General features: G+C 59.9%; 5 protein-coding genes across 5 annotated transcripts; all 5 read left to right on the forward strand.

Moving 5' to 3' along the window:
• Positions 1-674: 674 nt before the first annotated feature.
• On the forward strand, positions 675-4,949 carry LBRM_34_1940 (hypothetical protein, unknown function; the record flags this gene model as incomplete). Its single annotated transcript, XM_001568253.2, has 1 exon — positions 675-4,949. One exon carries the CDS (start codon positions 675-677, stop codon positions 4,947-4,949), a length of 4,275 nt encoding a protein of 1,424 aa, XP_001568303.2.
• A 1,405-nt stretch (positions 4,950-6,354) lies between these two features.
• LBRM_34_1950 (putative ankyrin repeat protein) lies at positions 6,355-17,565 on the forward strand (the record flags this gene model as incomplete). The annotated part of the gene is made up of 1 exon (XM_001568254.2): positions 6,355-17,565. The coding sequence occupies one exon, from the start codon at positions 6,355-6,357 to the stop codon at positions 17,563-17,565; it is 11,211 nt and encodes a 3,736-aa protein (XP_001568304.2).
• Positions 17,566-18,703: 1,138 nt separating this feature from the next.
• On the forward strand, positions 18,704-19,105 carry LBRM_34_1960 (60S ribosomal protein L32; the record flags this gene model as incomplete). The annotated part of the gene is made up of 1 exon (XM_001568255.1): positions 18,704-19,105. One exon carries the CDS (start codon positions 18,704-18,706, stop codon positions 19,103-19,105), a length of 402 nt encoding a protein of 133 aa, XP_001568305.1.
• Positions 19,106-20,429: 1,324 nt separating this feature from the next.
• Positions 20,430-21,899, forward strand: LBRM_34_1970 (conserved hypothetical protein; the record flags this gene model as incomplete). The annotated part of the gene is made up of 1 exon (XM_001568256.1): positions 20,430-21,899. The coding sequence occupies one exon, from the start codon at positions 20,430-20,432 to the stop codon at positions 21,897-21,899; it is 1,470 nt and encodes a 489-aa protein (XP_001568306.1).
• A 983-nt stretch (positions 21,900-22,882) lies between these two features.
• Positions 22,883-25,003, forward strand: LBRM_34_1980 (conserved hypothetical protein; the record flags this gene model as incomplete). Its single annotated transcript, XM_001568257.1, has 1 exon — positions 22,883-25,003. The coding sequence occupies one exon, from the start codon at positions 22,883-22,885 to the stop codon at positions 25,001-25,003; it is 2,121 nt and encodes a 706-aa protein (XP_001568307.1).
• Between the last annotated feature and the right edge of the window lie 1,766 nt (positions 25,004-26,769).

Here is a 26,769-nt window from a genome sequence, read left to right on the forward strand (position 1 = left end):
CTCAACAAGCGCACGCACATCCAGGACGAAGCTGCGGCGCCTCCCTTCGATAGAAAGAAAAGCCCGTGCACACAAATAGGCAGAACCAATCAAAACGATTTCAATCACTCAACTACGCCTACGTGCAGTCGCTTGCACTCTCTCCTGTGGCTGTTTTCGTTTGTGCACGGAGACCTCTGTGGCAGACGTCTCCCTCCACCACGAATGCTTCACTGCTGGGATGCACTCTCGACATGTACCTGTGACGCTACGAACCCCTACTGGTCATCTGCTCTGAGCCGAGTCTTTGTTGCTTTGCCATTTCCCTTTACACCTTCACTTTCTTGTTTGTCGAAGACAATTTATCGTCTGGCAGTTTAGATGTTGACACATATGCACACCCTCGTTTGTTGTCTTGTTCATCTGTTACCTTCTTCGAATGGATTTTCCTGCGGTGCCGTGCATCAGTCTCTTCCCTCCTCCCTTGTTCGCCTCTTTTCTGAAACCTGTTTTGCTGTTCTTGTGGACCATCGCCATTTTATGACTAGCATGTGTGCACGCATATAGAAGTTCTCCGTCTCTTTTTTTCTTCTGTGTCTCTCTCACTCTCCCCTTCATTGTAGTGTGCTTAAAGGGTCCTCTTCCCTTCCCCCACACAGGCGCGTACCCATGCACATGGAAAAGTACACGCGGGCATGCCATCGTGTGTCTTTACCCGCACTCAGGTACTGAACAGCCTCCCTGATGAGGTTGCCCGTCGGGAGGCGGAGGCGATTCCAGAGTTCATCTACCTTTTTCTGCGTGATGTTTTCCTCGCCGTTGATGAGGATGGTGACGGCTACGTGACGGGTGAGGCTGTATCACGCTTGTTCCCGGCCTTCACGCCCGTGGGGGCAACAAAGGATGCTGCTTCGTGCCCCGCTGCCTCCGGCTTCATGGCACCGACAGTGCGTCCGACGTGGTGGAGTCCAACGTCGTATATTGCCCCCACAAGGTGCGCTGCCACTGCCCAGCAGCGCCCTTTGGACTTCTGCAGTTTCATGCAGACGTACTGGCCGATGGTGAGCGATAAGATGGCGCATCTTGTGAGTAACACATGGAGCCAGCAGCGCAGTGACAGCCTCAGCGACGCTGTTGGCAACTCTCGTGAACAGTGCGCGTCGGCGAGTCGTCGGCCCATCTGCTCCCCTTCCCCCTTTCGCGACGTGTCGGCGCCGCCGGTACGGGGACAACCGACGAGCCCTCTTGCTGCTGTCGTTACTGGCGGCCACTTAGCCTCATCGCCTGTGCGTGGTGCGGGGACGCTGTCGGAGAGAGAGTCTGTCGCCCCAGAGCAGCACCGTCTCTACTGTGAAGCTATTCAGTGTATGTGGACGAGCGGCTACCCGCTGTTGCCGCATGCCTTCACGCCTTCCCCTGCGCTCTCTGTATCATCGCCAATACCGCCACCGTGTCCGAAGCGGCTTTTAACGGAGAACGACATGGAAGAGCTCCTCGTGGCCTTTTCCTATCTGGACAGACACCGGAGCGGGTACGTAGGTGTGGCGGACGTGGCTGACGCACTGCAGTCGCTCCTTCGCACAGCCGCATGCTCTGGCCAGGGCTTTGTTTCCCCCAACCCATCGGAGGTGAGCGACGAGGTTCGACAGCTTGCACATGCGATGTTACGTGTGGCCTTGTCCTCGACCGCCACTCCACTCGGCGCTGCTGTCGCACAGGGAATGCCGATCCCTTCAGCTTCCTCCTCTGAGGCCGCTCCTGCTCTTCCCTCGCCATCTAGCAGCGGTCCCTGTATGAGCTGGACGGTGTTTGCACGTTCGTTCCAGTGCGACACCGGCGCCTTTCCAGCAGAACTCATCGCGTGGTGCGCAGGGTGCGCTCGCACGAGCCGGGAGCCGTCCCCCCGCGCGCTGGCCACTACGCCGCAGTGGATGTCTCCAGTAGAGTGTGCGTATGTTCAGCAGCTGCTCGTCTCGTATGTGGACGTGCTGTGCGCTGAGAAGGGTCGTGTTTCTTCTGGCCCGTCTCTGACTGCGACCGAGAAGGCGGACCCGGCGCCAGTGTCTGCGCTCTCCCAGCGCTTCTCTGTGAACACCCGCTCCACAAGGAAGTCGTCGCAAAGGTGCCAGTCGGCGGGCACCTGCGACGATCATCGCCACAGCCAATATGTGTGCCATACGCATGCAACTGCGGTCGCACTACAGCAGTGGTGCCGCCGCACGGACGCACAAGCGCACCAATCAGCAGCGAGCGACACGACTACTCTGCCACTGGCTCTGTTGGAAGCGGGTCTTCGGCAGGATCTGCGGGCGTTCCTGTTTCCTGAGACATTCAAATCTTCTGCCGCGGCAGGGGCAGCGCTGGAGGAGGTGGTCGAACACCATGTGCGGGCCGTGTGCGCGCTTGCACGACGCACAGCCCTTCTCCCCGCACACTGTCATTCTCCAAAGGAGAGGATGGCAGGCAAGGTGTCGCCGCTTCGCGATTGCGGAGGACATCCTGGGGAGTCGGTGTCCGTGGACGTGAACACGTTAGTCGATGTTATCACTGCCGACCCGCGGTGCCTACAGCTGGAGGTACTAGTGCCTTTGGAGTCACGGCTGTCCGCCGTTGTAGACGCTGCTCAGCACCACCCGCGGCGCCTTGTCGAGGAGGCCGTGAGACTCCTTTCGCTTTTTGTGCATGGCGCACGACGGAACGAGAGCGCGCTGGAGCTTGCAGGCGTGCTGGAACTGCGGTGTGCGCTGTTTGAGGTGTCCCCCTCCCTGGCGCGGCTCATCACCGGGTCCACGTGCCTCCGCGAGGGCCGACTGTGCTTGGAGGAGTGCATGGTCATGCTCTCTACCCACGTCCTGTCGGTGCCGCCACCCTTGCCCGTCTCCTTTTTCCCATTTTTCGAGGAAACTGTTTTTGCGAACTCCCCATTGACCACACCTGGCGGCTTGGTGACTGCACTGTGTGATCATCCGGGCTACGCAATGCTGCAGGATGCGCGCTTGCTGAAGGCGTCGCATGGTTGGCTGCGCTACGCGTGCCGACGGCTGTCGCCCTTGGAGCAGCGCACCGTCATTGAGGCGCTACAGCTCAGTTGCGGTAGCAGCAGCAGAGGAGGGAGTTTATTCAAAGCCGCCGCGTGCGACTTCGGCGCAATCCTCGATGCAGAGCACAACAACAGAAAGCAGCAACACTCTTTTTCTGCGTATGACATGTACAGTGCAATGCTGCCACAGGTCAGGGCAAGCTGTTGGGTATGCAGAGTGGACCCTGTCGTGGCGGCGCACGTTACGCTCGTCCTGGTCGCTGCCAGTGCAAGCGCCGATACGACCACGTTGACAGAGGAGTCTGTATGGTGGGCTGATGTTAGCACTTTGCTGGGGCAGTGGGTCAGCGCTCACCACCGCCATAGTTGTCTTCTAGGGAGCGCTGATGCATGGGCCATGAATGCTATCACCTGTACTGCTGCAGAGTTGGGGCTATCATGCTGCCGAGCTGTGAGCAAAGTACTAAGTCATCTACACATCACATCACCCATCATGTCGCGTGTGATGGTTGTTGAAGAGGAGGAGCTGACGCAGTCTCTGACTCGTGTGGTTGGGTCTCTCTCTCTGTGGGCGCCTCCGCCCTCGGCGAATGCAGAATTGAAGTTGTCTTCCGCCGCGGCGTGTGCGCGGCTTGTCGACACGCTCGTTGGCGCGTGTCCTCGTCACGAGGCAACGCTCGTGGATGTCTCCTCGCTGCTCCGACGGTGGTTGGAGGCGTACCCTTTTCCACTACCAGTCACGCATCTGTCACTGTGCTGCGCTGTCCAGGAGGTTGGGTCCGCGTACTACACTCTAAAGCGGCTCGCCGCCTCAGAGGAGGATCAGCGTCGACGAAGCGAGACGCCAGCAGGCCGGGCTGCAGCGCCGCCCTGCGCCGTTAGCAGGGGGCTCGTAACCACAACGGCAGCGAGCAGAGGAGCGTCACCTGCCCCTGTCGTGACCGGCATCAGCCCGGTGTGCTTGTCGGCGCTTCTGGAGAACGAAGACCTTCTCCTCGCACTTTATGCGGTGAGCCCGCCAGAGGCAGTCGGTGTATGGGGTGGTGCACTGTGCCACCTCGGTGCTCTGCTTCGCCCGCTGCTGCTGAGCTCGACAGGCATACGAGTCTCACTGGATAAGCTCAGTGCGCGGCCGTTGAGGTGTGGAGGCGCTGCGGCCGCAGCTGCGCCCAGCTCAGCCGATTTGCCCCCATTTGCGATGGACGCCTCGCATCGAAGCGGCGGCCAGAACGCCTTGGGGGACGCTATTCGATCTATGGCTGTGCCTGCGTCTGTGCAGCACGCCGTAGCTCAGCTCTTCGCCTGCGTGGACGCCGAGGGCACAGGCGCGGTGACCGAGGATCAGTTGCGTAGTCACCGATCGCAGGTACCAGCCACTGCCCGATACGGGTGGCATCGCTTTGTGACTGCTCTGTGCAGCAGCTATGCTATGACCTCATCGTCATCCTCGTCTTCCGCAACTACACCGTGCGCCTTGATCGCTGGCGGTCTCTCAGCCGGAGTGCTTCAGTCGCATCGGTGGCAACGGCGCCACCGTGCTGCAGCATCGTCTCTGTGCTGCGCCAGCAAGGCGCAGTCGCAGTCAAAGAAGGTTTCATGTTCGTCTGTCACCACGCAGCACACAGACGACGACGCGGCCGCCACCTATAGCCTGGAAGACGTGCTGATTCGCATGGCGGAGCTGCGTGTCTGCGTTCAGGCGCAGCTCTTGGAGGAGAGTAGCGCGCGGGCAGAAGCAGAGGTGAGCATCGTCGTGGCCAGGAAAGCGGGGCTCGCACCGGCTACAGCTACCACGGATGCTGACTCGCCTTTGTCGACGGCTGCTGACCAGAATGCGACAGTCCCTTCACCACCCACAGCGGGGACGGCGCAATGGTGGGCAACGTACCTGGAGAAACTCTGCCAAAGCTACTCCCCTCTGGCCCTATAATATGGCGTCGTATGCCGACCAGCGAAGCAGCTTCATTCAGAGGTACATGGCAGTGATTCCCTGTTTGTATTGTGCTCAAGGGCCTCCTTTTCGTTTGCACTCTCTCTGCGTGTCTGTATCTATACGCACTCTGGCCAGCTGCTTCGTACACCTGAATGGGCCGAGGGCGAATTTGAATCAGCATCTAAGCGAGTGACGGCTGCCGCTGAGCTAGTAGAAACGGGGGAAGCTGTTGAGCCGCTCACCCCAGCGGTACTCGTGATGAAAGCCTGCTTCTCTTTTCAAAGGTTTGCATTTCAAAAGGAGCTGTTTTTCTTCTGGTAGATGTGCTGAGGTTATGCGATGTGCGCTATCTTCGGCGGCGTCGAGCCTTTCTCCCTTACCCACACGTACACACACCCCCACACACCGTTGCTGTGCAGTTATACTTGTGCCATGCCCTTGTAGTTGCAGTGTAGCGTGCGTAGACGCGCATGAGCTTTACGGTGAGCAGGGGTGGTCCCTCCTTCTCGTCTGCGCGACCCCTTCCTCATGCACGCTGTCTCTGGATTCTGTGGCCATACGCACACGCGCGCACTCCGCCCTCATCTCTTCTGCCTGTCTTCCCTCTTCTATGTGCATTGCTTGTTGTTGTTTTCGAGCCAGTAACACACTCGCATACTCACTGCCGTCCTTCTGCGGGACCGCGACCAAACTCCCCTGCGCGAGAAAATTGGCGCGGTGCTTCGGAGAAACGCCGTTCTGCCGCTCTTTCTTTCTTGGTTGAGGAGGGGAGGGAAGGCATCGTGTATTATCATAGAGACTCACTTCGCCGCTCTACGTAGGCCCTTTGCCCCTCCCTTGCCTTGAGAGGGGCTCTTCTCCTCTCCTCCCCCCTGGAGCCTTGTTTTGCTTAGCGCAGAGCGGAAGCGTTTCTTTTGAGCTCCCCGCGTGAGTTCTTGCCGCGATCAACGCGTCTCTCACGGCGCCGCCCCCATCGCACGCATTTGGTGTCTTCCGTTCTGGTGCTCCTCACCGTCCACCTTTTCTGTGTTTTTTTTTTTTTATCCCCCCCGTTGATCGACCAGCGGCGAGAGAGGGCGAGAGCAGAGGCGCACACACGTACACTACGTACACCTTCTAGTGTGTATTCCGTCTCTGCTCTAGAGTGCGGCAACGCGTGTCTCCGCTGTGGCGTCGTGCTTGTCCAGGTGGTGCCGTCTCTCGACGACGCCTCATGCGGACTTGGCCCTCTCACAGGCTTGCACATTCTGTACTTCTACCCACTCCTTTGCCTTTGCAAACCGGCGTGTTGTTGTGTTGCAACCTCACAGAGTGCGGCGCGAAGTTCGTGCTTGCAGCGCATCACGCATCGAGCTCTTGAAGAAGCCTGATAGAGAAGGACACTGGCACGGCACTTGTAGCGATGCAGGCACCGTCTAACTTAACACCGGCCCGCGCACCTATTCTGTGCCTGGTGTGTACTGCCACTGCGTGTGGTAGCCAGCTCATTGCCACCATCAATGTTACGCTAGACACTACACTGGCCGAGGTGCGGGCAGTGTTGGTCTCGCTGGCAACGGGCGGCGACGGGGGGCCGGCAGCGGTGAAACAGGCGCCGATAAATGTCTCTGCCCAGCAGGCGCACACTATCGTCTCCTCTCCACTGCACCCCTTCAACTTCACGGAGACGTTTAGCTTTGTGCATTGTGGTGGCTGCCGCGCCTACGCGCGTCGAAAGGAGGCCTCACTTCATGTAGAGGATGTTCTGCCGCGCTATCCGCGTTTTGGTGTGCCGCCAGCGAGCCTACCGTCAAGCGAAGGACTTTCTTCAAGCACTGCGGTGCTCGGCACTGTGACACCAGGGAGCAGGGGACGTGTGTGCTCGAGCAGCTGCACGCAGTGGCTCCCCAACGCGGCCCCGCCGCTTGCGGTGGTAGCATACCCGCGTCAACAAAAGCGACACCGGCATCACCACCATCACTCTCACAACCAGACGGAGGAGGAAGTCATGTCCAAGTTGGACGGAGCTCACATGCCACAGCAGAAGCGTTATGCTCTGGCAGCCCTCTTCGTCACCCCAGGCGACAGTGCTGAGGGCGGGCTCTGTGCAGAGCGCGTTGTGGCCGAGCGTCTTCAGCTGCAGCTTCCCGACCCACTACGCCCCTTGGGGGCTGTCGCCAGCGGTGCAGGACTCTTCTCTCCCGCCACACTCGCCGCCAACTATGGACGACCGTTTCACGTGGAGACGTGGTGTTCTGGCGTCACTCGGTGGAACGGCAACACAGAGGATTTCCTCGGTCGCACGCTGCTGCAGGAGGCGGCACAGGTGGGGAACGAGGCTGCCGTCCACTACCTGGTGTCGCAGCCGTACATCGTCGTGGACGCGGTCGAGCGACAGTCGGGGTGCACCGCGCTGCAACTCGCTGTGCTGGGCAATCACGTGGGTGTTGTGAAGGTGCTGCTCGAGGAAGGTGGCGCTAACCCACTTATTCCCAACCACGCTGGTGACACCCCACTCCATGTCGCCTTGGAGAACCGCCGCGCGGTGTTGGTGGGACTTCTGTGCGCTCGTCTGCGCGCGCTTCAGGTGCCGCCCGCGGCGCTAAAGGAGGAGCTTATGCGCAACAAAATTGGCTACACCCCAGTGGAGCTGTTTCACTTGTACTCCCCCTCCCTTGGCGACCTTTGCCGAGATGGGGCGAGCCTGCTGGCGGTGAAGTCGCTGGTGCACCACTACTTCTTCTTCCCCGACGAGGTGACGGCGCGTGATGCGTTTTCTGGCCAAAGCGTCCTGCACGCTGCCGCTGCTGGTTCCGGCGTGGATGTCGTGCGGTACATCGCAGAGGACCTAGGCCTTGCCGCATCTCTTTCGGTACCTGGCGGCCCATACGCAGAGCTCTTGTGCGACTACCGTCGGCAGACGCCGCTTCATGTAGCCGCCGCCAGAGGCGAGCCGGCGTGCATGCAGTACCTCCTTCACAACCTGCCAGCTTCATGCCTGATGCAGCCCGACGTGAACGGCAGCACGCCTCTCCTGTTGGCGATGAAGGCGCGGCGATGGCGTGTGGTGGAGCTGTTGCTGGCGCAATGTCCGCCTGGAACCCTTGCCGCCGCTCTGCAGGACCGCAACGGGCTTTCCGCGTTGCACCTTGCGTGTGGCCTTGGCATGACCCGCGTGGCAGCCACCCTTTTGCAGCATCACGGCGCCGTCGCAACGCAGAGCACCATCGTGGGAAGACCCTCCTCCTTCACGCCTTCTATGGGTGCTGATGTGCAATGGGGGCCTCACTGGGAAAACATTGCCCTCGTGCGGCACAGTGCCCTGCACGGCCGGCTGCGCAAGCTCGAGGCGCGTGAGATCAAGCGCCAGGTGCAGCGGCAGCAGCGGGGCACCAGTGCAATTGGCTCCCTGACTGAGAGCAACGGACGCAGATATTGCCCACTCGCCGAGGACGCCGATCCAGTTTCAGCTGTCAAGGCTGCTCAACAGTACCCATACGGTGGCGCGCGGCGCGGCTACACTCCACTGCGGTGCGCCATTCTCTATGCCGTACAGAGAGGCAGTGGTGCAACCACTGTGCCGGTGGACCTTCTCCGACTTCTCTGCGAGTACGGCGCGCTAACAGCCGAGACAGCCGAAGACACTCGTGACCTTCTCTTCTACCTTCTCACCCACAGGTCTGATGCCGCTGCAGCGACACTGTTGGCCTGGGTGACGGAGTGCTGTGCAAGTGCGGTTGCGGTGCTGCAGCGTGACAACGCTCTCCTGTGCCGTTTCTGCGCCCTAGGCGAGGCCGTCGGCGTGCGCTGGTGCGTCGAGAAGCAGCTGTGCGATGTGCAGTCCAAGTCTGTGAATCCGCTCGTGGCCTGCGCTGCTGCTGGGGATGCAGCCGCTGCGGCTTTTTTAATTCAGTGTGCCGGCGCAGACGTGAACGCCATTGTGGGGCATGAGTCTGCCCTCGCAGTGGCGCTGCGGGAGGGCCATGACGAGGTGGCACAGGTCCTCATCCTCAACCAGGCAGTTCTCTCTTCTCGGGACGGCTCGTGGACTGCGCTTCAGCAAGCGACGAGCTCTAACTTGGAGAGCGTGGTTCGCGGCCTTCTGGGATCTCGTGCTACCGACCCACTCGACGTGTCGCGCGTTCTTCTTCGCACGCTGCAAGGACTCCTATATGCAAAGCCGTCGCGGAGGCGCGAAGGGTCTCGTGTGGCGTCATACCTTGCTCGTGCCTATGACCCGCTCATCTCTGAGGTGCACCCGACCGAGCTGCTGCACTTGTCTGCCGCGATGGGGTGCTTTGACGTTACGCTTACTCTCGCGGAGCGCCTACAGGCACTACCGAAGACGGTGTGGGCAGAGCTGCTGGCAACTGCGCCCCCACCGCCGTCTCGCCCAACGACACTAATTGAGCCCACTTTGGTGCCTCTCACCATCAAATTCCCAAGACTGCTGCCGAACCGTCTAACTGACCGTGGTGGCCTCTATCGCCCACCAAATCCATTCCACCGACTTGTCGTGCCCACTGTTCGGCGAGCCGTCCTCGTGACGCTGCTGCACCGGGTGAAAGTGCGCGATGTGTACAGCTACGCTGTGGAGGCAGGCCAGATCGATCTAGTGTACTTGCTGCGGTGTGGCCTTCACCTGCCGCCGTGGCCGCTGCGCGACGTGCGGGGGTGGACGGTGACAGACTACGCGATGACACGCCACAGTCGTAGCAGGGCGTCTCTTGTGGCGCTCTTCGTTGCCGCCGGCATCGCGCCTGCAACGCGGCACGGGCGGCGCATGCTGCACAGCAGCGGAGATGGCTCGCTGGTGGCGGCGGTGCACTACGCACAGCAACAGCGCTGGAAGGCAGAGGCAGCTTTGCCGCATCTAGCCAAAGCTGTGAGTGTTGCTGAGGAGGAGGAGGGGCATACCGGAGCGCACGCCGCCGCGTTAGCGCTGGAGCTGGTAGCCGACACCCTCTCCTGCCTCGTCGAAGCACCCGCAGAACGGGGAGTTAGTGACGGAGGTGTTGCAATGGTGCGCTACATCCTGGACGCCTTTGTAGAGGCCCGTCATCTGAGTGACTTCCGCCACGTCCAGTGTGCGTGGCTCGGTCGTGTTGTGGTGGCCTGCGCTGCGGCGGGGCGGTTGGATGTGCTGCGGCTTCTCAGGGAGCACTACAGCATAGACCTAGCGCAAAACTGGTCCCACAGCACTTCGGGGTCTCCGCCGAGTGTGTCTGGCACGCACCCGACGCCGCTTCTCATGGCAGTGCACCAGCGTCACAGCGACGTTGTCGTGTACCTTCTCAAGGCCGGATGTGCCGTGCACGAGCGCAGCTGCCCCAGCGCTGCGATGGCCACGCACATCTCGCTGAAGGGCATCCGCACCTTGCTAATCAGTCCACTTTGCTTGGCGGCGTGGAAGCGCGACTACGTGCTGCTGCGCCTGTTGTTGGCGGCTTCTCCACCGCTCCGGCCGAAGGATACGGAGGAGGAGGCTGGACGCAGCGTCGGCGATGTACTGCGTGGGCTGGTGCTGAGTGCGCGTCCTGGCATGCAACATGAGGCAGAGGTGGCGCTGGCCGACTGCGTTCGCGCACTCGCGACGGCTGGCCACCCGCTTCGGTTTGCTGGCACGGTGCGTGTCGCTGCAGCGAAGGGGTTAGTGCAGGTCGCGCAGGCACTCGTTGAGTGCTACGGCAGTGCCGCCCTTCTGGCCGACTTAGCTGTCTCCCTCGACGGCGGCGACGCCGAGGCAGATGAGGATGCAGAGGACACCACCACGCCACGCGCTCGAGGGCAGCTGACCGCCCTCGCCTACTTTGCCGCAGACACGCGCCTTGTGCCCGTGCTTCGCTCCCTGTTGGTGGAGCGGATGGTGGATGAGTATCGGCTGGAGTCGTGGCGGCTGACCATGCTGGCTGCCACGTTGCAGGCATTGTGCCACAAGGGTGGCCGGCGTGGCGCGCGCGTGACGGCGGCGGCAGTGGACTACGCACTGTGGCGTGGGTGTGCTGAGGGCGCGGTCGTGTTGCTGGCTCTCGGTCTTGTAGGGCGTGGTGTGGCGCCGGCTCCACGTTCGTCATGTGCTGCAGGCAGCACTGCTGCGGCAATCTCTGCGAAGGCATTCTCCTTGTGTCTGCGCTTCGCCCGCGTCCTTCGGCTGTGGCACAAGCGATGCAGGCAGTACAAGTCCTACACAGTGCTGCACAGCGCCGCGGAACTCGGCTATGGGGACGTAGTAGGCGCTCTAACGGCGGAGATGATGGGGCTCCACTTACCCGTAGTGGACTCTGACGGCAGCGAGTCTGCGTTCTCGTCCTCGAACATCCGCGCTACGGTGTCCGCGCCGTCACTCTACGCCCTAGCCGCAACCCACGTGGATGGTTGGAGGTGGTTTCCGTACTTTGAGCGCGTCGAACTTGTGCTCGACCCTCGATCTCTCTATATTGCGGCCCGCGATATGTTTGCGCTGATCTTGAGCGGCTTTGGGGTGTCGCAGGCGGTGGACCGGGTGTGCCGTCGCGCGGCCCAGCACAAGCTCTTGGGCGACGTCTTCAGCGTCTTCGACAGTACTGGGATTTCGCCTGCCGCGAATACTAGTTTGGGTCACGTGAATAGCTCTGATGCCCTGGATGCGGTGACGGACATCGGTGACGCGCCTGCAGCAACGCGCGGGTGTGCGGTCTCGGCGTTGTTTATTTCTCGTCAGTTACAGCTGAGACCGGCAGTCTTTTTCTTGGCTGGGGGGACCTACGTGCTCACGAGCATGACCTCGCTGACATGCGCCATCGCTGCCGGCAGTCTTGAATGGGTGCAGTACATCGTTGTGCACGGACCCTCGTTAGTGTACCACCGCGCCACGGCGACCCGACTTTCCACGGCAGCAGACCGGAGGGCAGCTGCAAAGGAACGCCACGCGCAGCTGCAGGCCACAGGAGTCGTTGGTCGTCGACGGCGTCCATGGCACCCGTGCCAAGGATCAACGCGCCGTCCGCGGCACCGTCGGCACCACTGCGAGACAGGCCTCGCTCATGGCAGCAATGCAAGCGCAGCGCCCGTGCTCAGGACAGATGCCGTGTGCCGCATGGACGCCTTGACACTATGCATGGCGATGTTGGCCGAGGTGCACCTGCGTCGCCGAGGCTGTGTTATGGCAGAGGTGTACGAGGATATACTCACTCATTTGCTCTCCTGGCCCGCTGCCACTCCGCGAAAGGAGACAATTAATCTGCTTGCCATTGCGGCCGCTTCCCTCCGGCGGTGGTCGCTTCTGATTTCCATCATGCAACAGGCGGATCGCCTTTACGAGGCGGGGCTGATGGCAGGCATTGATGGTCCCCAACAGGAAGCGAAGTGTCGTTCGACACCGCCCCGCTACTTGTTCCCGTTGCTGCCGGAGGAGATTCCGGCTGTCTTGGCCCGCGTCATCGGCAGCGCCCGGCACATCATGCACGTCGTCGCCCGCTGGGCTCCGAAGGACGTACTCATCGAGGTGGCTCGTCATTGTCAGCGCTCCGATGTGGAGGCGGCTGCAGATGCGCGGGGCTGCACGAGCGTCTACCACGCGCTGCAGCACCGACAGTCGCTTGCGCTAGAGACGTTTGCGGCTCTTCGAGTGCCGATGAGCCAGCCGTGCCGCATGCGGCAATGTCAGACGCCGCTGATGGTGGCCGCGGCTTGCGGCCGTGCGTCATTGGTTACGGCGCTGCTTAGGCCGGAGCGGGTGAACCAGAGGGACAGGGAGGGCCGCACCGCGCTCATGCTCGCCGCCGCTCATGGGCACAAGGCCACCGTGGAGATACTCCTGGCGGCCAATGCCGACGTTTCCCTCGGCGACTCGTGCGGCCGCACGGCTGTGATGCTGGCTGCGTTGGGCGGCTACGACGATCTCGCCGTGCAACTCGTGCAGAACTTCTGCCATGCCGGCGACCTGATGTCCGCGCAAACGTCTGTGCTGCACTGCGCGGCGGTAGGCGGATGCTGGCGCACCACGGCTGCTGCACTGAAACTGTCAGTGCCACCCGACGCTCAGCTGATGGGTGGCCACGCCGAAGCGTCCGCGCGGCTTGCGCTACGCGAGGACGTTGACGGGCACACGCCTTTGCACCTCGCGCACGCCTTTGGAAGTGCGCGGGTCCTGCATGAACTGTTGCAGGCGCTATTCAGCTTCTGCAGTGAAGGGGAGTCAGCACAAGGGCTGCTGGCACGGCTGAGCACACACGGAGGTGGCGCCATTGAAAAGCGGATACTGCTCTGCGACTCTACGCTGCAGCGGTACGGCTGGCTGAGCGGTGTTCTTGAGATAAACGCGGCTCTGGGAGAGAAGGTGCGCCAAGGGTACGAACAGAGCCCCGCTGCACTTGGGTTGAGAGCGGGGCAGGTGACCTATCAGCCTGTTGTGCCGTCCCTGCGCAGCGCAGCGTCGCTGCTGCTGTGGTGCGTGCAGGCAGGCAACACGGTTGGTCTGCGTGTGCTCGCCGACTACAACATCTCAGACGACTGCGGCGTACTACATGTGGCTGCCGCAAACGGTTGCTTTAATGTTGTGAAGCTGCTCGTACAGCTGGAGATGAGCGACCCATCGGTGCAAGACGTGCGAACGGGCCGCTACGCTTTTGAGTGGGCAGCACTGTACCACCACACGGAGTGTGCCTCCTTCCTTCTCACCCATACCGTGCTCGACTGCGCCGCGTTGCTTGACCGTTACATCAGCTCAAATGACAACGGCGCCATGGAGGGTGAGGGGGCGCCACCGGCGAGAAACAGTGGGCGGAGGCGAGAGGGCCCGAGCGACAATGCGCTAGGAGCGGGCGGATCCAGCTCCGCTGTGTCGTCTGTGGTGCCGCCTCTTCACGTGATGGCCGGCCACTGCGGTGGCCAGCTGCTGGTACAGTTCGTTGAGGAGACCCTGGACACAGCCGCACGCACGTACGTGGCACCATCGACCCGTCACGGCGGCGCAAGTAGTGAGCAAAACGGTGCAGAGGTGATGAGCTTGGTGCTGTATCGTGCGCTCCAGCGACCAGCTGGGCCGTCACGTCTCACCCCGCTAGAGTATGCGATGGCGATTGGCGACCCTGCGGCGGTCCTGCACACGTTGCAGGTACTGCGGCGTCTTCAGGAGATAGCTGATGCGCTGAGGCCGTCGTCCGCACATTTCGCATCAATTGGCTCCACCCGATTCAGCACCACCGGTGCGTTACAGTGGAGTGGTGGAGAGGGCATCGTCTCTCGCCAGTCAGGCGATCAAGTTGCAGCCACCCGCACTGGGGCGGTGTTTGTGTCCAAGTCGTTCCTGAGCTGGGTGCCAGCGCTTAGCCCGGCCGTGCGCACCGTTCTCTTTGATGTGCTTGGGATATGGGAGGTGGCCACCGTCGCAGGCTTCGCTCCGCAGCGCCTTGCGGCACAGGCCTCTCTCACGCCACCGCCCTCAGAGGGCAGTGCCAAGGCAGATGGTGAGCACGGGCAGCAGCAGCGCGGCAAAGATGAGGCGGCAGCAAGGAAGGCAACCACGTCTTCTCTCGCGAGCACGCCGCGTGTCCGGTTCGGCGATGTGCGTCTTCTCGGCATCCACGCGCTTCAGCAGGACGACTACTGTGCCGAGGTGCTCCACGACTTCTTCACGCCGGATCATGAGCGCGAAGTGCTGCGACTGCTCCTGCAGGACTTCCCGTACAAAATCCGCTACGAGCCAGACTCGTACCAGCAGTGCAGTCTGTCGACTCAGACGCACCTGCTGCGGTGGCTCGGCACGTCCCTGGTGCTCGGCACCTACGATGTTCCGCCCCCGAGCGGCGTTCTGACGACTTCATGGGCGACTTCTGTGGGAGTGGAGCGGGGGAAGGTGGCCGACTTTGACTCAATCGAGATACAGGTGGTGCTTTACCGCGGCGAGCAATTTGTCGAGCTCACTGGCACGGCGCTCTCGCACTCCTTGTACTTATCGACGTCCCAGCATACACTGGTCGTCCCAGACGTGATGGCGGCGCTGCCCCGTACGCTGTGCACACAGCGCGAGGTGTGGCTGGCAGAGCTGACCACTTTAAGTGCACGTGCAACGCGACTGCTGCAGCGCCAAGCGCATCCTGTGATGCAGCGCAGCACCGTCACCGTGGACTGGAACCTCTCGACGATGTCGGACGATGCGGGCGCGAATGTGTCGGCAGACCTTGATCGGTACGGCGCTATCTTTGTGCGTGTCTGCGATGCGCTGCGCGCGCTTATGGGCTGGGTGCGTGGCCCGCTGCGGAGTCTTCTTGCCGAGGTGGACGCTACCGATCTCGCGGCGGTCGTTATTGGGGTGCGGCAAGGCGGGATGGCTGGATTGCAGGTGCGCTTCCGGTACGTCACGGAGGAGCGCGTCGTCACGCGCTTCCCAGCTGCATCCACTGCGGAGGCATCCTCCATGCTGATGTTCAGCGGGGACGCGTACCCGTCGTGCTGCATCGAGTTCAATGAGACCACACATACAGACGTGGTGCACGCCTGCCAGGCCACCATTGGGCGGGCCATTGCCGCGGATGTGGCCCTGGTGCGGGTTCACCACACGAGGGACCGCTTCTTGCACCTTGTGCGCCGGCTCCTCTCCGCGCCGAAGGGGGTCGCGGTTGTGTCGACTACACTATCCCGGCAGCTGGAGGTTGCCAAGGAGTGTATCCAAAGCGCTGCAGCGGACTCGCTGACATTGCCACTCGGTAGCGCAGAGGCGCTGAACAAGAGCAACCACAAAAGTAGCGCCAGCAGGGTAGCGACGTCGTCGCCGTCGTCAGAATTGCTTCGGTTCAAGCTGGAGCTGGAGGGCACCACTCTAGACGCAATGCCGATACAGGAGCTTGAGCGGCTGCTGCTGGCCGAGACGACGGCGGCGGTCGACGCAGTGGTATCTCCATGGCCACACGCGGCGTCTCCGTCGCGAAAGTCGACGGCTGGTGCAGAGACCAAGGTCTACGATGCATTCCACTCCGCCGCGATTCTCAGCGCCGCGCTCGTGCGTCGGCTGCGGTCCGTCCTTGTGCTCTTTACCGCACGCCGTGAGGCGATGGTCCGGCTCAGCAGCGACAAGCTGATGCTGTGTTTCACTGCCGACGAGGCCCCGTCCCGAAGCGACATCGCCGCAGAAATAACGCGCACGCTGGCGCAAGAGGAGTGCGACGTATACAGGCGGCGGTTGACGGAGGTTCACGAGATGATGACACAGCGGCTGACGGCGTACCTGCCGCATGCAAAGCTCGTGGTGGACGTGGAGGCGATGCAGCGGCTTGCCGGCGACGAGGCGCACCTGCTCTCCGCGATGCGGCTGCTGGTGTATCAGCAGAGCGAGTGGGTGCTGCAGCGTCTCGTGGAGGGGGTGAGCATTGGGTGGGACACGGAGCTCGGTGCCGTGGTACGGCGTCATGTGCGGCAAGTGACCCTCACCTTGGACCCAGGCCTCTACGGCACCTGCTACTTATCTCCTGAGGGCGTCTTTGCGTACTATTGCCCCTTGTTGTGCTTGGAGCGGCAGCCGCCTGGTGCGCTCACGCCATCCTCCCTCCCCTCGTGGCAGTTGCTGAGTCCGCAACACATTGCGTCACTGCTGCTCATGCAACTAGCGGTCCGAGAGCCGCAGGTGCTTCAGTTTGTGGATCTGAAGAGGAGCGTGGCGTGCTGGACCACCGCGCGCCGTATCCCGCGCCGTATCCTTCCTGGTAGCCCCGTCCACATCGAGGTGCAGGCACGCAACTTGTTTAATCGACCTCTGCGCCGCGGTGGCGAGCGACTTTTACTGATGGGCGAGGTAGGGGAGCCGCGCGTCGAGGACACCGGTAGGGGGCGGTATGTGATTCACTTTGAAGCACCCCAGCGGGCCGGCGATCATCGTCTCTTCATTCTCCTTCACGGGCAACCCATCGCACAGTCGCCACTGCGGTACACAGTGCGACCAGGTGTGGTGGACCTCGGCCGCACACGCGTGCGTGACAAGTTTAACGCAGTAGTGATTGGTGTACCCTTCACGGTGCTTCTGCAGCTCCACGACGCCGCCGGCAATCGACTGCTTGCGGCTCCCAGCGACTTGAGGGTGGCCCGTGCGTCTCCTGCCTCGATGGTGCAACTGCAGGTGTGGGGGTGGCAAGGGCCTGGCACCATTGGGGTGACGCTACGGGTGCTGCCCACTGTACCCACCAAGACGACGCTGATCATCTCGCTGGCGCTCACTTGCCAGCCGACTGCCGCCGGCGCTGCTGCGAACGGCGCTCTCTGCACGGCTACGGTGTCTCTCCCGGCATACCTATGCGTCGATAGCAAAACCTACCAGCGCATCTGCCGCGTGCGTCGCGGGCTCATCGTGAATAACGACTTACCCACCAGCTGCCCAAACCTGTACACCTATCCGGGAATGGCGTCTACTCCCCGCAGAGCACCGTCGCAGCCATCAAGTCTCTACTTCCGCCAAGCAGTGCGGGGTGCAGCACGCAAGGAGCTTGCAAGAGAGGCAGCCACACTGGGTGACGCTCTGAACTATCGCTATCCACGCAACGCCGCCATGAAGGAGCTCGAGATGAGCACCAAGTCAGCGGCAGCGAAGAAGCCAGGTGGTGCAAGGACGTGCAAAGCGCCCGTCTCCGACACCGGCAGCGCGACTGTGTCACCCACGTATACCTGATGAGTAGTGTGGTACCGGAGCTGGAGAGAGGGCGAACGCACGAAGAACGAGGGAGGATATTAGCTGGCAGGCCAGCGCAACATTTGTGAGGCATCAGCGATTGTCAGCATTGCGATTTGAGTCGGTGCCTCACCTGCGTCTTTCTTTTCTGTCGACCATCTCCCCGCCAGTGTCGCTGTGCGGGTTTCTCTCTCCGCGCGCGCGTGTGTGTGTACTTATTGCATTGATGTGCCTCTGTCTTCTCCGCCCGCCCTCCCTCCCCCTTTCTCTATCTCGGTGATGTGCGCTTGTGTTGTTTTTTTGCGTGAGAGACCTGTCTGCGAGGCGCGAGCCCACCGCTGCGTATGTGCGTCAGTGCCGACGTTGAGGTCGGCGCCGGTGTTGGCGGAATAGGTGGCTTACAGGAATGGCGTTACAGTAAGTGGATCCTGCCACACATGCACGCGCAGTCGCCGACCGCAACAGCAAAGTAGCAGCAGCCCATACTGGAAGGGCAAGTCCGATGTGTGCGTATGTGTCTGGCGATGGTGGTGATGAGGATGGCGGTGTGTTTGTTCGAGGCATTGTTTTGTCCGGCTACAAAGGCTGCTGCCATCCCGTCCTCTCCTTTCCTCTTCCACCCATTTGAACTTGGGAATGCTGGCCAAGTCACAGACACACACACACACACACACACACACACACAGCTACGCGTGTAGGCACACACGAGCCCCTCTCCTTCCGCCAGTACTGTAAAACAGACATGCGGTTATCAATGCCTAATAGAGGTGCGCACTCATCTCTTCCCTCTCTTTCACCCACACCCACACATATCTTCTCCGCTTTTCGCTCTCCTCTCGTCTCTGCCCCCTCTCTTGCGTGTCTACACGTTGACCTCCCCACTTTGTCACCCATTACTCGGTCTTTCCTTTTGTTTGTTGTGTTTCTCCGCGTGTTCGTGTGTGCGACGTTGGGGCGTGTGCTCTTCGTCGCTCTCTGCTTCACCGGAACACATACACACATCTACACACCCACCTACACACACACACACGTCCGTGCCGGTGCGTGCCCTGCACTGATTCTCTACCTGCACCTGTGCCGCTGTTTGTGCGCCCATTCGTCGACAGTCACCGTCACACAGTTGAAAAAGGGCAACAAAATGGTCAAGCCGGTGGTGAAAAAGTCCGTGGTGAAGAAGCGCACGAAGCGCTTCACTCGCCATCGCTACGAGCTCTTCCCGCAGCTGAGTTCCAGCTGGCGCAAGCCGCGTGGTGAGGACTCCCCGGTCCGCCGTCGCTACAAGGGCCAGAAGGCGATGCCGAACAAAGGTTATGGTAGCGACCGCGCCACCAAATATATCATGCCTTCTGGCTTCAAGAGCTTCCCGATCCAGAACGTGCAGGATCTCTACATGCTCATCATGCAGAACCGCAAGTACGCTGGTGTTATCTCCCACACTGTCGGTGCCAAGTCTCGCAAGGCCATCGTCCGCAAGGCCCTTGAGCTGGACGTCCGCCTCATCAACGGCAACGCCAAGCTGCGCAAGGTGGCAAACAACTAGACTCCAATTGTGCAGTGTAGCGCTCTGTCTGTGTGCCGTGTGTTTGAAGTGCACTCTTATGAGGCGATGTAGTGTGAGATAGGTGGACGAAACGATGGGGAGGTGAGGGATGGGGGATGTAAGCATGGGGACCTGGTGGGTGAAAAAGAGGCAGGGGATTCGCATGCTCTCTATTGGGCGCGCAACCGTCATCGTGGCTACGGCTGGACGGCACGTGCTTTGAGATCATGCGGAGAAATAGACAGAAGAGAGGTGAGAAAGGGAATGCAAGAGGCGCGCATCATGTGCATTGCACATTGTGTGTGTGTGCCTGCACCTCTTTCCTCATCTGTACCTACTCTTCCGCTTACCGCCTCTGTGTGGCTTATTGCACGGTGTACGCGCTCTCGAGCTGTGCCGACATCCCCCTCCTTTTTATGGGACCCTCACGTGCTTTTCAGAGCTGTGCTCCGACTCGTCTTTACCTTCACCGTCTCTCTCTCACATGCGCGCAGGTGCTTTTTATCTTTTTCATTTTTGTTTTTCTGTTTTTTTTTTTCTCTGAACAAAAAGGATGCAAACCGAACAAGCAAGGCCATACAACCGCAGCGCGCACAAAGAGGGCAGTGGGCGCCGCGCGTGGGCATCACATTGGTGGTTTGGGGAGGGGGGTACACTGCGCTGCCGTGCGCACAGCATTCCCCTGTCTGGGACATCCCCTTGAGTGTAGAGCTCTTCTGTCTGTGGGTGGGAGGTGGGGGGGGGGACGCTCCCGCATTTCCGGTGCGCATATTTCTGTGTGCGTGTCTGCCGCCGATTCGACCCTCTGCCCTGCGTTCGACACTGCGCCCCTTCTCCCATCAACCGATGTGAGGACTGAGTGAGCTACACGGACCAAAAACAAAGGGTTCAAACAAAAAAGAATAGAAGAAGCCGGCAACTGTGGCACGCACTTCTCTGAGCTTGCCAAGACAACACTCCTGTCGCTTTCCTGCCTGCCCTCTTCTGCACCTCTCTTTCTTCACTGTAGTATCGTCTTGGCTGGTGGTCAACCACAAAAAAAAAGGGCCGGCTATAAACCACAGGCGGCTGCTTGTCATGAAAGTCCATTTGGTGGACTTTCCCATAACAGCCACTATCACCCCCCACTATCACCCCCTACCGACCCAGCATAAAGCCTACAGATAGGCATGGGTGTTCCTCAGCGCATTTGATTGCATTTCTGCACACTACCACAATCGAAGAGAAGCCGCTCTCCCTGCCCCTTCCCTTTCCGTGCACGAGAAGCCGCGCTGCTCGTGTCAAGTCCACGAAGCCGAGTTGACGCTGTTGTGCAGCACTGCAGATGGACAGCTTGCGGCGGTCACGCAGAGAAGAGCAGCAGCGAATACGCGAATTCGGCATCGGTGGGGGCGGCGCCGAGGCAGTGCATTGTTTTACCGCCGGCGACGACAAAATTGACCGTGGTGCTGACTTTCGTCATACGAAGGGCCGCATCACTCGCGAGCAGAATACAGAGCAATGCATCGCGCTCATCGACTATGATGCGCTCGACGACGACGAGATCAGCTTCAGGGCCGGCGATGTGATCAACGTAACAGGGAAGGGGACCGCCTCTGGGTTCTGGGAGGGCTACGTGGTCATCTCAGCCCCTCCCGTGCTCGCTACGTCCGAGCTCAGTGACGCGGAGCACAGTAGCTCTCTCTTGCACTCTTCCACTGCTTCGCTGTCTTCACTACACCCCCAGCAGCGCTCTACGTGTGGCCTCTTCCCGAACTGTCTCGTCACTTCTAACATGCGCTTCAGGTACTCGTTGTCGCACTACGCCTTGCAGAACGTTGCGCTGTGCCTATACGCGTACCAGGCCACCGGCGATGGCGAAATGTCGTTCGTCGCTGGTGACATAATCACGGCGGTGCGTCCCAGCTCTTCACCAGGGTGGTGGTACGGCGTCAAGAGCAACGGACCCACGTGGGTGGCACCGAGCGCAGAGAAGGCTTCATCGTCGCCGGTGGCGGCCTCAGCCCGCTTTGCCGATCCGGCAGCCGCCATCAATTCCTCTGCATCCCGGGCAGAAGGAAAAGCACAGACAACGATAAATGCAGCCCCGCAAGGGAACGCGAGGGCGCGGGGTGTCCACGGCAAAGATGAGGAGCGTCTTTTCCCCACGAACTTTGTGACGTGTGACGTGGTGCAGGTCAACTTTAACTTTACTGGTCGTCAGCCGCACGAGCTGAGCTGCAAAGTCGGCGATATCATTCAGATGCATCGCCGATGGAACGATGGGTGGTGGGAGGGCTCCCTGCGCGGCCACCGTGGCATCTTCCCGAGCAACTACACTATCCCTAATATCGCCACAACAGCACCACCGCTCTTTTGTGCGCGGTGTCGCACCATCTTCCCGTCTAACGTATTCTATTCGACATGCGCCATGTGCGCGGCGGAACAGCGGGTCGAGGACGCGATGATGCAGGCTATGGAAGCGTACGTGCGCGGCGAGACAACAGAGCTCGACCTCTTCGCGGGTGTCGACATCAGTCTACACACGTCGGCAGAGGGTGCCTCTGACGGCGATACTGGCTTGGATGGAGCTCTGAGGCAGTCGTCTCGCGAGGCGAGCCGCGGCGACTCGCGCAACTTGACGCGAGGCTCCAGCACAAGCAGCCCCAGCACTTGCAGTGACAGGGGTACCTCCTGCCCGCGCCAGCGTCAGCGTCAGCGTGGTGGTAGAGTGTCATCTCAGACACGTGTGTCCTTGCTCACGGAGAAGGACATGGCTGACCTGGCCTCCAACCGGGTGAAGTTGATGGAGTGACCCCCTGCGAAATGTGTTACGTTCTTTTTTTTTTCGCGCTGTGTGGACTGAAGGTGGGGACGAAGATGGACAGGAGTGGAGAGGGGATGTCATCACCGAGGTGGCGAGGTTGCGCGAGCTTTGTCTCCATCAGCCACTATCTCACTGTTCAACGACCTGAAGACGTTACTTTACCGGAGCTGTGGTGGGTCACCATTAGTAGCCCGGCAGGCACGCCAGAGAGAGAAGGAGAGAGGCGAGCCACCAAAAACAAAAAAAGGGGAAAGCGAACGAGCTGCTGCCTTTTTTTTGTTCTTGCAATTTCTCTTCTCGTCCTTTCGCTTACATCTCTCGTGTGGGCTCGCCTCCTGTGCTCGTTGTTGTTCGGCATTTCTCATCTCCTTTGCCCCCCCCCCCCCCTACCCCTCTGTAGTTCCCTCTCTTCCTTTGCGGCTTGGCGTCGTGCGCCCGTTCTGAATATGCGAAGCGTCTTTTTTTTTTTTGCCTTTCCCTTTTCTCAACACGCGTATGTCTGTGGCGCTACTCGGACGTACTCCGGGCTGTCACTCTTTTCGCACGCTCGTGCTTGTCGTCGGGCGCCACAGCAACCGGCCAGACCGTTTGCTCTTACTGACAGGACATACAGCGTGCCAGGGACACCCGTTGTGCCTGGCACGCTGTAGATGACGTGTTTCTGCAATGATACACGTATTTACCTCCCTTACCTTCTTTCTCTGTCTTTCCCCCTCTTTCTCTCTCTCTCTCTCTGTGTGTGTGTGTGTTCCGCTCCACTTTGCTTGATTGTACTCGTCATGAAACTAGAGCGAGTCACAGCCCACATCGATCGACCTGCACAGCCATAGACATCAGTTTCCCTTCGGCTGACCAACCGCGCGCATCGCTGCCTCACCCCCTGGCAGCCCGTCTTCGGCACCGAGGAGCACAAACGACACGAAAAGCTGAACGGCAGCCCCAACACACCCTAACAAAGCGAAGGACACCTCATGCCCCCCAAGAAGGTGAAGGACTTTGCGAATGCTCCAGTATTAAAGATGGCGCACGGGGAGCAGGTGCAGCTCCTGTCTGATGCGCTACTTCGGGAGTACATGCACCGCCGCGGCTTCCTCGCGACCTTGAAGGCCTTTGATGACGAGCATCCGCGCGATGAGAACACAATCTCTTCACGTGCGCTGATGTCCGACCTCATGGCACTCAACCCTGACGACCAACAGCGCATGAAAGGCGAGGGCATTGAGACAATCATGGAGATGCTGTGCAACTTGCGCGTTGAGCGCCGACTGAAGACGGAGAAGCTGACAGCTGAGGCGCACATGCCGCTGCCGAAGTTGCCCGCCGGCTACGAGGCACTCAAGAAGAAGCAAGCTGAACGAGCGGCGCGCAAGGCGGAGAGGCAGCAGCAGCAAAAAGCGTCCCTCAAGAAGAAGCTAAAGGCGTCCGCTTCTCCTATAAAAGATCGTGAGTTTCAGGAGACCAGCGACACACTCCAGCGGAAGAATAGCAGGCATGGTAAGCGTCACCAGCGGCTCTCTGCTACCTCACCGAGCGGCGCGTCTCGCGGGAGAGAGCCGGCTGGCATCACAATGGACGACTTGCTCGGCAGCTCGCATGGCAGCAGCGACGGTGACAAGGATCATGACACCCCGGACGAAGAAGAGGGAGAGGACCGCCGCAGCTCCGCCAGTCCCATAGCAGAGTATGCCGTCGCGAGATCAGCTGTCACATTGTCTGCGTCGGGTGCAGGTCGATCCTCATCGAAGCAGGCAAGTGCACAATCGTCCCAACCTGCCTGGATGGAAGTTGCCGCAAGGCAGAAGCCACCGCCGATGAAAGGGAATGATGGCGACGGTGGTGCACAACAGAGGACTTTTGACGACGAGGGTGGCTATAATAACGGTGCAGTAGACAGCGAGGCCGACGAGGGCAGCGACAAGGATGCCGACGACTTTGGAGGAGCTGCAATGACGGCAGAGCAGCGAGACCAGCTCAGTGCTGCGTTTCAGCTCCTCTGTGGTTTTGACGGCAGCTTGCACAAGGCTTTTCTGGAGCAGGGCTTCCTCTTCGACGACTGCGCCAACTGTGCGCTCATTCAGTGGCAGCCAGGCGGCTGTGACGGAGTTATTGCACCGATTCAAGCCTTTGTGGCTGCCTACTACTACGAACGCGAGGTGTACGTGGGCAAGGAGCAGCGCCAGCGCGAATGCCTTGCCAAGGCGTTGTGTACTTCACTGGAGCAGGCGCAGCCGAACGTCGCTAAGATTGTTTTGCTCGACAGTGCATGGAAGGCCGAGCCTGGCTGCTCTCGCTACATGCGCAGTCACGCCCTACAGCAGGCGGCGAAGCCTCGCACGCGGTGCTGGACGAATATGAAGAGCATGCAGGACGTCACTCAGGTCGTGCGCGACACACTGCTCACCGAGGCGCGCTGGATGAAGCCACGCGGCGGGGGTGTTGCGAGCTTCTTGTTCTCACTGCTCCTCTCGCATGGGGTGGATGTGGTACAGCAGGAGCTCACCAAAGCAAGCACCGCTGAGGGCGGGCCTCCGTCACTGCTCCTTCCCACCTCTGGTCGCGCAACGCTGGGTCTCGTCAATTTTGTCTTGACGGGCCATGCCATTTTTTTTCGCCACAACGGGGTACAGAACGGGAATCGAGTGGGGTACTCTTCCCGACTCCGATGCGGGCTGCTCTGCGGCGATTATGCCGCCGATTCAGATCGCCTTGACCGAGCCTCCGCAACCAATGCAGCGTCGTCGTCTCCCTTTTCCTACACAAATGCAACCGAGCCGCAGCTTCCTAGCTGGGTGCTGTGGCACCGGGACAGCTTTGCAAATCTGTACATGCCCAAGGATACACGGCAGCTGTTTCAACAAAAGCTGAACTTAGGTGGGAGCGCATCGGTCGATCTGGTTTACTGGGACGCCGCAACGGAGGACGACGAATTCGCGCTTACAGTGACAGTGCACAGCGCCGCCTTCGTCCCCGGCAGCGGCAGTGGTGGTGGTGCGCGTAATGCCAAGTCTTTCGTGAACACCGCCATCATGTCGGTTCCAGCATGGTCGTCTGCGGCGATTGACTGGAATGGAAAGGCGCCTCTACGAGATTGAGCATGGCGATGCGAGCGTGTGGGCTGGCCTACCAGAAGTGTATGAGGACGCGTGCCTTTGGGTATGTGGGCGTGTGAGAAAGGGGGGTTTCTCATTTTTCATTCTCCCTCAGAGTGCTTCACCTCTGTTGTTGTGGCAGCTTTCAGCCTGTATGCTGACTTGCTCATTTCTTTCGTCGTGCCTGCGTGGGTGATGGGCCGCCGCCTTTTCTACTTTTTTTTTTTTGCTGCTCCACGTGCCTTTGATCTTCCTCGTGTTGTTTATCTCTTCCCTTCTCTTTCCCTCATTGTGTACCACACCACCTCACTTTCACCCTACCCTCTACTCGGGAAGTGAAATGCCAAAGAGACATAGCACAGGCCCTCAGCGTTCATGTACTACGCTAGAGGTGTACCTGAGAAGGGTGAGTGAGGATGCATCTCGCCCCTCTTCTCTTTCCTTCCTTTCTACAGTCTCCTCCCCCCACACTTCAGCCATGAAACTTGACGGGTTTTCTTCCTCTCTTTCGCTCTTCTGATTGTAGCAGTATTGGGGCCCTCTTGCAGTGCCCTCCGCTATTTTTCTTCTTTTTTTTTTTGGCCAGCTTCCCAGCCGAGATGTACGGGGTGTGTATATGTGTAGGACGTGGTAGCTCTCTTTCCTCCCTCTTATGTTGGGGAGGATGTTAGCTGGTTTTTGCTACCTTGTCAGTCAGTTCGAGTCAGTCCCACTCGACCCCTTCCCCCCATCAGGTCAACCACCGGAAGTGGCAGGATGGATAAAGAAGGGATAGACAGGCCCTGCGCTGTTGTAGAAGTCGTCAAGAAGACAATCAGCAGTGTCGTGTGGACAGAGCACAGAAGCCAATTTCTTCTCTCTGGCGGCGCCCAACGCGTTTGTGATGACACCCACAAGAGGTTAGATAAAAAAAAAAAAAACGGGGACAGAACTCCGCAATCGCCGTCTTTTCCTCATCGATCCCATCGCCCTTTGTTTGATTTCACACTAGCGAAGGGCAGGAGCGATTTATCTATTCATATAAGCTTATTCGCCGAAACATTCAGTCCATAAATTGGGTAAAACGTCGTGCGCGTGCTGACGTCAGGTGCTGCAGAGCACCTGTTTCGTCTACAGGTGTGTGTCTGTGCGCATGTGGCGGCCTCCGCCGCCGCCGCAGCACCACCACTGGACTGAAACTGACGCAGATCTCATCGAGGTGACACCACGCGTTTCATCGCTGCAACGGTTCTCTCTCTTCTTCTCCGTCCGCCACCCTTCTTCTCTTTCATAACCGTCTTCTGCCTTACGTTATGCCTCCTCATCTATCCCAATCAACACCCACACCCAAACATCTCTCACACTCTCTGCCCACTCTACACACATCCCTCAAGTACCAGTCCCCCATCCTCCCTCCAGCACCCCTCTTCCCTCTCCCCCCGCACTCTGCCACTCCCGCTGTAACGCCTGCTTCTCATTTCCATTTTATTTCCAACGCCCTCTTCTCACCTTCACCTTCTACAGGCACTGTCTATCAGCTCCAGGAGAGTGTACTTTGTGCTACAAGCTCTTTGCGCGTTTGGCACTTGTTGGCGACTGCGGCACTCGCTTCATAGCACCGATTGGATTCGTTCTCGGATTCCCTTTCGCTTTCTCTGGCCGCTTTCCCCTCGCGTTCCAGCTTGATTTCTCACCTCATCTTTTACTCATTCTGCCACAGCTGTTTGCTGTTGCCTCGTTGTATCTGGTTCTTTCCCATCTGTTTTTTTTTTTTTATTATCTTTCCTTAC

This window comes from Leishmania braziliensis, chromosome 35, assembly GCF_000002845.2.
Source record: "Leishmania braziliensis MHOM/BR/75/M2904 complete genome, chromosome 35".
Lineage (NCBI taxonomy): Eukaryota > Euglenozoa > Kinetoplastea > Trypanosomatida > Trypanosomatidae > Leishmania > Leishmania braziliensis.